The sequence below is a fragment of the Echinococcus granulosus genome (assembly GCF_000524195.1).
Source record: "Echinococcus granulosus chromosome Unknown EG_S00057, whole genome shotgun sequence".
Taxonomy (NCBI): Eukaryota; Metazoa; Platyhelminthes; class Cestoda; order Cyclophyllidea; family Taeniidae; genus Echinococcus; species Echinococcus granulosus.
In genome coordinates this window covers 450,208-464,679 of record NW_020170437.1, presented here as the reverse complement: position 1 = coordinate 464,679, position 14,472 = coordinate 450,208, and the positions used below count along the sequence as shown (strand labels likewise).

Here is a 14,472-nt window from a genome sequence, read left to right as displayed (position 1 = left end):
CACTACAGTTGCTGCAAACCTTTTGCAATCCACCTAGCACATTGCTTTCGGAGAGCTTATCAGAGACTTGAGTACATCACTAAAATGTTATGGCTAAAAATGCTCAAAACCATTACTCTGGACAAAATGTTTGCTAACTTAACAAAAGAGGCACATCACCTTTTTAGCGTTTTAAGTGGAGGCTTAAGCGACTACCGTTTGTGAGTGTATTCAAATCTCTTTTCACCGCTTTGTTTTAATTGGTGCTTGTGTTGTTCCAATCTTCTGCTTTGCGTTGGTTTCTTATTGCCTCCGTTGGGATTCTGTTTTTTTTTCTCAGGATGTCTTATATGCTTGCACACTTGACGAATGGGTGGCAGGTGGATCAAGCCATTTTGTCGGAGGAGGACCGTGTTGTTATAATTCGATTTGGACATGACTGGGATCCTTCTTGTATGGTTATGGATGAAACACTGTTTCAAGTTGCAGAAAAAATAAAGAATTTCGCTGTTATCTACCTTGTTGATATATCCCAGGTTCCTGATTTCAACAAGATGTATGAGTTGTATGATCCCTGCACGGTTATGTTTTTCTATCGAAACAAACATATCATGATCGATCTCGGAACTGGCAACAACAACAAAATAAATTGGCCCATAGAAGATAAACAGGAATTCATTGACATTGTTGAAACTGTGTATCGAGGTGCTCGTAAAGGTCGAGGCCTTGTCGTTTCTCCCAAGGACTACTCCACTAAGTATCGCTACTAGCTCTTTTTATTCTCAAATTGAAATAAACCTCTGTATATACTGTTTTCATTGGTTGTTGGCCCTTCATAATAGGTGGGCCCGCTGTCCTAATATTTCAGTTCCAATTTTGGGGGTTGGCTGCTTGTACTAAATGTCAATTCTGGGTCTCTGTGTATGTCGGCAACGTAGACTTGCTCGACTTTCGTAGCAAACGGTTGCTGAGCGCTTAGCCATCAAAATTGACGTCGAGCAGTTGCTATCGCCTAGGGTAGTATGCAAACTGTTCCAAAAGACACACATCACCTGGAGTTAGGAGTGGAGTGGCTGGGGTTTGGGGCGCTTTTGCAATCGCTGAGATTCGACAACACGGCGTTGAGCGAATGTGCGGTCGCACCTCCTACGCTACCGGTGCTAGTCATTGCTTTGATTCGCCAAAACTGCACTTTAGAAACTGTCGTGGACATGCTGGATTTTGGGACTACTTCCCTCCCCTGCTTTGCTAAGTCAGTAGTGGTTCAAAGCGACGTGTGGCTTACTACTCCATTCTGCTTTGTGTAGGTAGGATATTCATTAATTGAGTTCGGTGCATGAAATTTTGCTATCGGTGCTCTTAAATCTACTGCGAAAATGCGATGATTCGAGCCACACTCCTTTTCGCCAGCGGCGTTTTAGTTCACTCTAGCAACCGACTGGATCCAGTGCTAAAGATGAACACGGAATAAGTAATTTTGCTTTTGGGTTGCTTTTAAACGTGTGAGCTCACAAGCAGGATTGAAATTCTAAAAGTCCTTTAAAGAGATTGGAAGTTTGGCTTCATTAATATCCCACTTCACTGTTCAGGCAGAGTCGGCAACTTACGTGAGGTTGTTTCTTTAGTTAGGCCATAGGTGGGAATCCTAGCAAATTCTGACAGTATGCATGAAGTAATTGAGGTCCAAACACTTTGGGGATGATATAAAAGGAAGCGATTGCTTGGTCCTTTGAAATCGCATGTCTGATTTTGGTGCGGAAGAATGGTCATTGACCCGTACGACCTACACACTCAGTAATTAATTTCTCAAACATCAGTGGGAGCGAATCAGGCACTAATGAATTATTGATTAGTCAGTTTCAAATAACTGAAAATTTTATGATGACGCAAAAGACACGTTTCGCGGCACTCGAAATTGTACAATCATGGATACCACGAATTACGAAGCAACCGAGCCACGTCTATTTTACGTGCAATACGCCAGGCATGAAAATGTGGTGCGATTTCTTTTCTGGCTGCTGTACAGCAAAAATGTGCCTATCCGTTGTTCTGGGCTTCAAAAATGGCACAATCGCCTCTAGACTTGCAGTCGGTTCTTTCTACAGTCTTCCACTTTTGTGGCCTTTTAATTTGCACCTTTTGTCATCATTAAGCTGACTTTCCCATCTAGCGTAGGGCGGTATTCATACAAATGAAAAACCTTAATAGAGACCTATGCCAATCAACCAACAAGGGAAATATTATGCTGCTACCTTGATGCAAATTCTCCCGCCATCCAAGAATGTATTGCTCCTAGTGATAAAAAACTACGTTTTATCACACAATTGAACAGTTAAAATCTCAAGCGTGTTGCGTTGATTTTGCAAAAACAGCACTTTTCTGCTAATATTGATTTTCTAAGCAACTTCATTAGCTCGACAATGCAATGCATTTAATCGGATTTAGACAGATTGGTAATCTCAACTGACAACTTGCAGGTGTGTTGCAATTTTCGGATGAACTGCCTCATTTTTCTTTATTTTGTCCAAACAGGTATTTCCTCTTCATTGTGTCCTTATCTAACAGGAATGTTCACCATGAGTTAAAAGTTTAAAGTGAGCAAGCATATCGCTGAAAGTCTTGTAGCGATAGCTTAGCTGACTTCTTGGTTAACTACCCAGACGAATACCACATTAATCCAAATAAATTATGGCATCACGTCCTAAATGACATACGTACGACTTTTGCAACAAAAAATCTGCCTCACAAGAGGTCAGCTACATAGCCTAAGAACAAGAGCGCGGGGGAATGCACCATCCGTGCTCCTTCCACACTTGCTTGCATTGAGTAAGTCGCATGAAAACCCCGATATAGGCCAGAGTAGCAATAATCTTAATTACCTGAACTTACGGATATTGACGGCAAACTCAAGTACCACCACAATCTCGACTGGTTTTTGACACGCGCACTATCTCTGCAAGACAACACATTGGGAGGAAAAAGCAGAAGACATTCTGAGCTTCTGGGCATTTACTGAGCACACGAGGCAGTTCCTACTGCCATTTACGAACCTAATTACCTCGCTATTTGAATGAAATAGTCTGCGTAACCAATCACATTCAAAGTGCGCTTTTGCTATTACAAATTCCCCAGCCTATTCGTCAGCAGCCCGGAATGCAAGAAAAGGTATTAGCATGAAGTGCATCAGCTCCAAATAACGACATGGAATAATAACCTAGTATTACAAGGCTGCATTGTTTGCGGGTACGATCACGAACTTTGTGAGGGCAATCTCCATAAGTCCTGTTGCACTTGTGGCCGTGGAATAATGTTGAAGACTGTCTGGGTCAGTCTCAAACCGTTTTGTATTTCTCGCTTTTTAGTTATGTACACATACAGCGAATACAGGGGAATGGCATACATGAGAAAAAAAGGAAATGAGTCATAAGTGGCAGTGACCCGAGGGACTGGAAAGACTGAAAATAGAGCGAGAGGAAAACTTGCAACAAGGAGAGCACTGCATCAAGGAGACCAGCACCATAAATCAAATAATGGTTAGAAATCAGAGGATGCGGGGTCGCTTAAAATATGTATACACAAAGGGGATGAGGATTATCAGCTTAGAAATTGCACAAAATAGAACAGGCTGAAAGTACTGATGAAACGCTGAAGGGGGCGACCAACTCGCTTAGTTTGAGTGAGCGAATGATGTTGAATGGAAGCGCCTGTACACACATCTACGGGTGTAGGTGGTGTTTGTGTATATGTGGGTAATGATGCATGCAGAAGAACTCGCTTCTACTTGGAATCACAGGAGGAGGAAAAGGAGGAGAGGCAGTGTGAAGAGAGGTAGCGGACAACAAAATGCTTGCCCCAGCACAATCACCTCAGGTGACCTTGTAATGAGATGGAAGACTTTTTCTTGGTTTTCTTTTCAGTGGAATCATATGCCTCGTTCGAGCAGTTTGATCCGGTAGTACCAGCCCCCAGTAACCTGAAAAAAAATCATATAAAATGATGAAATAACAATTAATAAAGTTATAGGCTTATCCATTAGAGGAGAGACAACGGTTATCGGTAACTGCATTTTGTTAACATTCAGTTCATGAATCCATAGCGATTTCTTTTGTAAAACAAGATCGTGCTTTTCACCCAAATTATGAAGAGTTTAGTTAACAGACGAATGTGACTAAAAGCAAAAGCGCATGTAAAGACGTAATTGCAGGTTATTTCAAAATTCGCACTGCTTCTTAATTTGAACAAGTCCTAAGTCAAGCGAGAAGCACACTAAGTCGCAACTACTCAGCTAAAGTGGGACTCACCAAGGTGGAAAATCCTGCTCTACGGAAAAAATAGCAGTCAATGTAAGGAAAACATTAAGGCAGAAGTCGTCCAGTGAACTTGCTATAAATGTAAGCACAAAATGTGCACATATACGTCTGTGAATCCATTACATATAAATCACAGGCTCAAGAGCTCAATTATGTGACAAAGGTTCACATATTGCAACTTAGCCCACTAAGATAAAAGCAAGCTATAAGCCGGAGAGCAAAAAGCAATTTGTAAGATAATAATGTAACGTCATTATATCAAATAGAAAGTTTTGACTTTTCCTCAGAAAGAGCACTACAGCAGGCATTCAAATACCCGACGTCATGATCCAAATGGACATGCATATAAAATCCTTTTAAGACACTAAATAACGAGATTCTAGTAAAGCAACGTAAGAGCCTCATTACCACTTCTCCCGTCCCGGAGAGAAAAATGTGATGGAGTATTTAGACGTACTTGCTACCATTGCTGGAATCGGCGGCAGTGGAGATGGCGGTGGCGCTAGTAATAGGATTGGAGTCGGAAGGAAGGACTTTGCCGCGAAGAGAGAGGGGAAGAGAAGCACCAGAAGGAAGGGGGAGCGAGGAGAAAGGGTTGCTGCTGGAGCTGGATTCGGAGGGCTGCCCCACGAGAACTACCGAGGGACCGGCGGCAGACCCGAGAACGCCTGCGTTGCTGGAGCCCACCGCAGCGTACCGTGCAGGTGGTGGGTTATTCCGCAGAAACTCCACCACGTTACCAGGTTCACCCTCTGCCAGGCGCTGGAAGTAAGGAATCAGTTCCAGCAGCGCCTTGTCCGATTTGTCGTCAAACCACGAGGTTATATGCACCTATGATAGATCATACAAACACGATAAATAGTTGTAGTGTGAAAACGGCACTGAAATACTCCCAGTAAATAAATGAAAATCAGAAGAGGGAAACGGTTATAAATTACGCTCATTTCGTTACAGCGATAGTGTCATCCGCCTTTGACGCCGTACCGTTGAGGTTGCATGCTGCGGCCACGAAGATAGGCACAAAATCTGTAACGGCGCACTTCACCAGAAGGAAGACCGAAGGCCATATTTTACGAAAAATGGAAGTTTAGAGAAACAAGATTATTTCGTAACGGCTTTGGGCGACAATTCATCACAAACCACAACGACCTCCTGATCGATGATGAAAGATGTGCGATTTGTGGGACACATTTTTGATGCAATTCACAAAATCACGCTGATAACACCTGTTCACTCTTTCATCCGCGGCACATCGGATGCAAAGTGAATAGCCTTAGATACACCATCTAAAAAAACACCTATTGACAAAGATGACATCCGATTTCATTACGGTTAGTGTACTTTTGGTTAAAAATCATTTCAATGCAGCTAGAATTCGACAAAATCAGGGTTATTTGCATGAGAAACATGAAAATTCCCCCTAACCGGTAACTATGCATCGTAGTTTTCACAAATCGTGTGGCACATACGTTCCACGTATGGTACAATCTGCGTTTTACCCTATGAGAAATTAGCTACATTAAAATCAACCTTTTACCAAAGTGGTATGTTTCTCAAGAAAAAAGAAATAAATTAACTCGATTCACTCCTGAAAAAAAAATTAAGCCTCACTGTTTGTGGCGGACGAAGGAACATTGCACTAATTACCTAGATGAAAGTCGAGTCAACTAAGTGGAGGTTATGTGGAAGAAAATCCAATCCCTAGCTTACATTAGTACTAACATTAGGTTGAAAATTTCTAAAAAAAGCAGAACTCATGAATCATTTGAGTAGATGCTTTAGCACTGTCAAGCGACTCTAGCAAATGCTGAGGTTAAGTTATATTTGTCTGCATAAAACCTAATGAATTGATTACAATAATAACATCGACAAAGTTTGCACGTAAAAACAGGAAACAGACAGGATTAAAAACAAGTAGAAGGACTTACAGCTACGAATGCACTATTTATAATGTATTAAAGTCACTCAACGCCTTTGATTCTGCCTATATCACGAAGTTCAGTTTTTCGCTTAGCTGCATACCTGCACAACAGTTTTTTATTCGTACGAAGGATATGCCCACCGCTTCAGGAATAGATTCAGCTTTGAAAAAACATACAAGCAAACAAAACACGTGTGCTTTTTTGACTTCGACCCCTATTAAGCACAAAAAACTGCTCGACTTTCTCTCTTGAATGACCTAAGGGTGATGGTGACATTACATAATGTAACTGAACGGACGATAGCCAACTTCCGTGAAGAACGTGGTATGAAAGCGTATTGTCTAAACTAAGTTAAGCATCTACTCGTGCAATGAGGCGCCATGTAGAACACGCATTAATAAAAAGGACTTTTAGTAACGAGCCACCAATTGGAACTAAAGGAGATAAGGATTAAGGAAGCAGTCCGCCAGAAAACTTCAGAAGAATCATCATTGGATGGAGCTATGATTTTATAAAAGTGACCCATTTGAACACAAAATTCAAATTGCTTGAAACACCTTTCTTCATTTTTGGTTGCTAGAATGGAGTAAACGCTAACAGAACTACTTACTAGATTGTACTTCGGTATGAGTGTCCGGAACTAAATAAAATGGTTAATATACCAGTTAAATTTTTGGAAAAATATTTTAACTCAGACGAAAAACAAGTAGCTAGTTAGGTTAGGAGCTATTGCCTTAACAGCCTTTTTGACGAACCACCTCCAAAGCATTGCCCATGTAGAGGTAAATTATAAAGGTATTGCTATCGTTAATCTTGTGTCAATGTGAAGCGAAAATGACAATTTTAACGAAAAAAGCGCCAGCCACGAACGTTCAGGTATTTTTACAGCAACACCAAAATACAATAATGCTGTGGAAATTGCATATACGCTACCAATTCACGGACATTTATGGATGGTACATGTTTCACTACAGTGGCACAAAATTTCCTAGTGTATTGATTGACAGCCAACACAAACCATTAAAACGCCTTTAAAAGTTTCACCGGACCTATATTTTGGAAGTCTTAAGCAAAAATAACTTCAAAGCACTCCCAAAAAGCAAAATAATTCGTAAGGAGACAAATTCTCAACAAAACTGTCTGGATATATCAAAAAAGGGATAAGATGAAAAGTGTCACTATGGATCCTTACCATATTGGCAAAGAAATCCAGTGTGGCAGTGAAGCTGACTTACCGCATTAGTCTCGTGAAACATGTAGGAGGCGGGGGAGTTGTCGAGGATGACGACCTGCTCAATAGGTCGACCCAGCTGGGCCAGGTCCTTCACGTAATTGCCTTGATGGTAAACGCAAGACTCCCGAAAAAGGCGGTAGCGAAAAACATGCCACTTGTCCAAAAAATCAGCCACAGGATCAGCGTACTATGTGTAGAAATATGTAAATTTGTAATAACTGCATTTGCAATGTAGGAGGAGAAACTACAGTTAAAACGTTAAATGTCACGGCCTCTAGCAGCCGCGAGTATGTTGGAAACGTAAGCACAAGCGAAATGCGAAACGTAATCCGTAGAAAACTAACTTAGCTCCATTTTTAAGGTATCAACAAAGCAATTAAGGCGATATACACTAGACAATTTATACGGGGATCAATGATTAGCGTCGAAAACTAATCCCCGTGTGGCTGTGCCATTGGCAACGTGCCAAACTTGAGAGAAGACTTGGTCGCCCAAAATGAGAGAACAAAGGTCGACAAATGCTGAAGCTGCTAAGAGAAGGAGCTCTACTAGCCTAGTAGTTAGTGTGGTAGTGCAATTAAATAGAGGAATCGCGCGTCCGTTCGTATAAAAAGGCCCACTGGGTAGGCCTCACAATTACAACGGAGCTATGAACTGACAATCTGCAAAATTAAGCAAGGGCGCACTTGAAGTGGTGAAAATGGGGGAAAATAACGGTAGTATTTATGCCTTATTCACAAATATTTTTACTCGCGCTCATAGCAATGACATCACCTTTTAACTAGAGGCGGTTCCTGCAGGTAACCATGCGACATAAACGGTTCCACAGAGTTGATTCAATTTCACAGGCTACATTAAGGTCTACCTAATGCCATTATTGGTGGACAGGCAATTTGTAGCAAACTGCACTGAAGATTGCATTTACTAAATGAAACGACGATTTACGACATTACGTTGAGTCAATTTTAAAGACCGAAGTAAATGCAAAGATGACAATCTAGAAATTATCTTACAAATAAATTGACAGGATCAAACGCACGTTTAGCTGCTGACCTTCATTCAAATGAGAACGATTTATAAAGTAACACATTGGTCCAGAGTTGGGACTAACAAAGGCGTTCGCTCGGATCCAAAAAAAGCTGTGGTGTATTCACACACATGAAAAGTAAGCTAAAAACTTACTGCTCGCGTAAAATCAATGGATTAAAGCATACTAAGCATTCGGCGAAGGGGAAAAAATCCTTGAAGTTTTAAAAGAAAAGCAACACAGATTAGAATCTATTACAAGCATTGAAAGACTGACACGTCTTTCAGGTATGCGTTATATATAATGAGATTATTATTTTAAGTAGAAGCAAAGGTGAGCAAAATAGCAGTTCCCACATTAATGCCGCATCTAAACTTGCGAGTGGGAGAATGATCTGCCAAGCAAAAAAAACAACGTTAGTTCATTTTTTTGAAAATGTTTCAGTAGCCGCTTATAACAATGAGCACATCACTTTCCTCGAGAAATGCCCCTTCAGGTTCGGTAATGTGGGTTACGCAATGAATGCAGAAACAAAAAATAGCATATGAATGCAATACCATGAAATCATTTTAGACGACACACGAAGCATTTTACACTATTTGCCCTAAAGATGGCCTGACTTGTTCTCTGATAAACAAGAACTTGTAAGTCGACAAGTCCAATCTGGTTGCGCAGTGAAAAAAACTTGGCTAAACAACAGTCAAGTTCCGTCAGAGAGCTAGATTAGACAATTTACTATCCAACCAGGAGTCGATTTAATCACCAAGGTAATTACAGGACTAGAGAAGTTAAAGCAGAATAGATATTAGTGAGAGCCCATATAAAACTCACACAAAAGCTAGAAAAAAAAACGCTGTTTTGCAAAGTCTGGTTCCTGAAAGGCAGATGATCTCCTACGACAAGTAGTGATCCCCACTTCCATGCAAGCAGGCACATCTCCGGTCTTGGTTCAATGTATAAATCACGGGGCCTCAGTTAGCGCACCGATTACTATCTCTCGACCCATTTCATGTAAAAACGTGACATTAAGTGATTATAGTGGCTCGAGTAAAAGATAACCCAAGATACAAATGCCAGGCATTGGAAATGAAGTATTCAGAATCCAATTGTTTTCTGCAAAAGCGAAAGAACTCCCTATAGAAATAAGCTAGCCATTATAAGCAGTACTAATAGGTTGCTTCTGACTAGGTGCAAACTCAAAAAAAAACTATCACGAATCTACTGAAAATGGGTACTAAAATTACACATCACTTTCGTTATTTAGGCGTTAAGTTCTACACGAAGGGTAAATCAAATAGGAATCACTTCCCATGAGGAAAAAGGGAAAGAGTGCCATAACTGGATGAAGGGGAAAACACTACTGGTAACTGTAACAATCCCTATTCTTTGGCCTCAAAACTTGCAAATAGTTTCAGAACATTAAACTCTATAGTAGAATTCTCAGTAAAAACATCTGCAAGCGAAACAAAGGACTTAAAAGATTCGCTAGTAAACAAAATGTAAACTTGTAAAACACCATTTGATGTTCACAGTGTCTATCACTTAAACAGCGTGTTCGGTGGTAATGACGAAGTGATTTCTGATTCAAAAAAGGCATTTGGACCAAGTGTTCGACATACTTACTGCCTAACTGGAAGAATACCGATTGACAAAGCCAAGAGAAGGAACAATAATACTTATGAACCGGACAACCCTTCCAAGGTTAAGTCCCATTTTTTGAATGAATCGATAAGAACTCTGCTTCGCCAGGAAGCACTTTTTAGAAGGTTCACTAATGTTAGAGTAAAGTCTGTAGCTTGCAAACATTTCAAAAAATTGCTGTTTTATCATAAATTATGGATTCCGAAGTGGAAACTCGGCGTCTGGAAAACTGGTAAAAATCAACGTATTTTTACCCACTTTCAATAACATTGAGAAATACAGGCGTAGGCAAAATCGGTTAAAAACACAGACGGACAAGCGGCTGAGAATTGTTTCAGGCGAGCGAAAAATTACAAGACGGGGAAAAATCAAAGACATCAATAGATGAGACAACCTGCCGACCTTTCAATATATAATAAAGAGAAAAAAAATGAGAACCACTAATTCTTAAAGCATAAGACACAATGGTAACATTCCGAGTAAAATGAAGAATCAAGTGGTAAAATCCCCAATACAAAGTCAAAATGCGTAATCACCTATGCCCATTGCGCGAGGTTTTGATGTACAATGACACGATATAAAATACCTCAAGAGACAATGTTTCATTGAGAATCGAAATATATGTTCGCTACAGTGATATTTCGTTCATATAAGCGATTTATGATACACAATGAAGTAGTTGACTATGTAGCAATAAAAAATGTGATGAGAACACCATATTTTGATGCTGCTATGAAATAGTGAATCACTGAGACACTACCATTTTACACCGCAAATAAAAAACTGTCTTGAAACAAAACGCCTTGCTTAAAAAAGAAGCTAATCCATGACACAAGTATTTTAGCGGAATTTCATGTACTCAAAATGTCGTAATGTAATTCCAAACCCCTTGCAATATAAACAACGTCATTTGTAACTTATTTGACCGCGATGCTGCCTGGACACAGCATGGCATGAATAAAAGGGACGACGAAAACCTAGCAAAGAGTGAAAGATTGATATCCTCAAACAAATTATAAGAAAAGTGTATGGGATATATACCTTAGAAAGACTTGCGGTGAACAGTACACACTCGTAGATGTTAGCCATGGCTCGGAGGAATTCGTCCACATGTGGCCGCTTGAGTACATATACCTGATGTACTACACTGTCAATTTCAACTCCCACCTTGAAATCCGCCTTGTCTACTGCCTGACAATGTGGAGAAGATTCATGGTAATGTAAAAATGGGTGTCATTGCAAGAAAAATGGCAAATGTATGAGACTAAAGGAAACTAGCACAAATTTCCAAAGCTGAGCTAATATGGGACGTTTAAGAAAGTTTAACGTGATAAATCGCCTCCATGTCAAAAACTGTGCCACATAAAGCGATTCCAGACAAATTTCGTCCTGAGATTTGAGTGGTCATGAGAACTGTCACGGTGATTAAGATAATGCCCGCAAGGATGACATCGCAGATGTACAACTAAATCTAGTTAATCAATTACATCCCAAAACATTAGATGATAATCAGTCCAAAAATTGAAAGGTGTTTAGTATTCAGAAGCAAGTCAAGCACCTAAAAGCGGATTGTACGACGCTCCCTAGAAAATCGATTCAAATTTCTTAACCCAACAAAATAACAACAGAGTGTTTAAATTAAACGAAGCGTTACTGTATACACCACTAAAAGGTAAGGACAATTTCTAGCGTCTCAAAGTGTGTCCATTAAGAGGATTTCACATAGTGAAATCGTCTGATGTTAGCCACGTAAATTACTGAGATAAACAAAACTAATCAATTAAGCAGAATTCCTTCTGTATCCAACTAGTTCGTAAAACAACCCTGAGCACTGAACACTAGGTTTCCTTCTAGTCCATTATACGCACCCTTAGCTGCAATTCAAAGTCACACACAAGTACCAGCATTTTGGGGAAAAGAAGTAAAATGAACTTGGGAAGAAGTTAGAAGCAGATGTTTAAGTGGATCCTTGATACACAAACCCTCAATGAAGTGAAAGCTGTTATCACTAATCGCAAAGTATGTTTCTCGACAACTGTAAAGGGGACAGGATTATCAGTGCACTAATACTTTCAAGCCGTGGTGAGTTGCTGATTTTGTGTGTCACGTAGATTTACTTATTATTAAGGAAAATGATATATGTGAGGGAGTAATAGACATCCATGAAAGGGAAAATTCATAACTGCAAATTAATACAATGAGGTAATCAAATTAATTGGGCACAACAAGCCTACCTTGAAGGAGCTGTGGACAAGTGTTTCATCAAGATCAATTATGAAACACTTCTTGCCTCGATCAGTTTCTTTTTGGGGACCAAGGAGGGTTTGACGCTTAAAGAAGAAAAGTGTCGAAGCGTTCCAACAAAATGATCTAATGTGAAAACTCTGATCAACCGCCTTGCTATTACCAATTTTGGTTTTCAACTAGAGAATAATAGTTAGTTTTAAGGGCTCTAATGCAAATTGGCTATTATGCAATCACCTGCTACATTCAATCATATATGAGAGCAAAAAATAAATCACCAACAATGATAAAAGTCTGTATTCCAAGAGTCAATAAAATAATAAACTGGGTTTTCTCGAAAAGGCTATAGATCTTTGAAAACCCCAAAATTTCCATATTTTTCCCAAACAAATCATACGGAGAAATAGGGGACCTGGATAAGTGATAAGCACATTATGCTGTAAGAGATATAAGCAGGCACACCTGTTCCCTTAAATCATTTCCCAGCTGGGTTGGCTTGGAACTATCAGCACTACCTTTGTTTGACAAAGCTAAAACAGCCATCCCACCATCCGAATTAATGACTTCATTTCTCCGGCGCCGTTTGGCAATGTAACACCTCAATCTTGAAAATGGGGACCAAATGAGAGAAGAGGCGTGAGATTTCTCATCAACCTTGGGGCGAAGAGTTTCTTGTCCTTCATTTGCATCATTCATCGATGACTCCGGTGGCATGTTATTGTTGTGGGATCCAGAGGACTGTGGAGCCCCACTGGTTTTTGAAAACTTGGGTTTATAGGGATGTCGATCATTCATCGTGTGCAAGGCTTCAAGCGAGTTTTTTCTATTCTTTGGTAAGCATCCACACATGAGACAATCAAGATGACAGAAGCCAGACCGATTGCTACTGGTCTTTTTTAACTGATGAAAGGTTTTAAAACAATGCTTAGGATCAACATCCTGGGAAACATCGTAACTTGTTGGATTTACTATATCACCCTGTACAGGACTTGACAGCAGCGGTATCAACACAGAACTTGGCAGGCAGGGTGCAGTTCTGCGCAAGGTGATTTGCTCTGAATCACTCTGCGTTGGCATTCTTGGAAATGAAAAGGAAAAGGAGTACGAGAAAACTGGTGAGCAAAAGCGATGAAATGTACAGCTCCGTACAGTTAATTCACTATTGACGGTAAAAGTTAATTGTTGACAGAGTCTAACAGTGTGTGGAAGCATGCCCTGCAACTTCTACTACAGACATCCATAGATAATAAGGCATAAATACGAAGCCAATACAGAAAAGCGATGCGTGCAAACAACCACTTATTCGATGACAGCTAATCCCACGAAAACTTTACCGATTTCAACCAATCACTAGTGAAGGTCGATGGTTGCCATAACATTTGGTATAGCTAAATAATATGCTTGCAACAAAAAAATCTGGGTTAAAAACGAAATAACTCAAGCTAGCTAAGCACAAAAACTTAAATAACGTGGCTAAATTCTATTTTTTTTGCCAAATTACTGCAAACTGCAGTATATCAATTCAGCAGAATTTGGTCTCATGAACAAATCGATTAATAGGAGTTAATTTTAACAACTGTACAGCACGACTCACATGTAATTATCTTTGGTGCTTAAATGAAGCTTAAAAATCTAGATCTATGGTTTCACTTGCACTGACCTCTCTGCATTAACGGTGACTTTCACACTCCAAATAGATTCAACATGTCTCACCGCGTAATCCAAGCCTCCTATGCAGAGGGTCACGCAATCTGCTAACGTGCCCCTTCATGCCCTAACTAGAGCCCCTGCTGATCACCAGGATTCAGCTGTTGTGTTTCTAGTTAGTTTTCTCGTTTATTGCCCTCTTAGCAGCGCTGGTTTGTAGCGTCCCGAGACTCCCTGAAGACGAAAGAAGACACAATACTCGGGCTGAATGTATACATATATTCAGCACGGAGAAGGTGTCCGGGCTGTTGGCATGGCCCAAAAGGTCAGCCCCACCCAGCGAGGTACAAGGGGACTAATTCAAAGTCCAAAAGTGGCGCCTCACCAGAACCAAGGGATAAACCACTATCGTATTACAGGTTACTATCCCCAGTAATTAATCAGAAGAACTTTTGACCCATCAAATGC

The 14,472-nt window shown here is 40.3% G+C and overlaps 2 protein-coding genes across 2 annotated transcripts; one reads left to right on the top strand and one right to left on the bottom strand. All coding sequences in view use genetic code 11, as the record gives it.

Annotated features, from left to right (window-relative positions):
- Positions 1-320: 320 nt before the first annotated feature.
- On the top strand, positions 321-749 carry EGR_06485 (Thioredoxin-like protein 4A; the record flags this gene model as incomplete). Its single annotated transcript, XM_024495734.1, has 1 exon — positions 321-749. One exon carries the CDS (start codon positions 321-323, stop codon positions 747-749), a length of 429 nt encoding a protein of 142 aa, XP_024349895.1.
- A 2,651-nt stretch (positions 750-3,400) lies between these two features.
- Positions 3,401-13,434, bottom strand: EGR_06484 (CTD small phosphatase-like protein; the record flags this gene model as incomplete). Its single annotated transcript, XM_024495733.1, has 7 exons — positions 3,401-3,434; positions 3,845-3,952; positions 4,747-5,120; positions 7,447-7,632; positions 11,155-11,304; positions 12,348-12,443; positions 12,820-13,434. The coding sequence occupies 7 exons, from the start codon at positions 13,432-13,434 to the stop codon at positions 3,401-3,403; spliced, it is 1,563 nt and encodes a 520-aa protein (XP_024349894.1).
- Between the last annotated feature and the right edge of the window lie 1,038 nt (positions 13,435-14,472).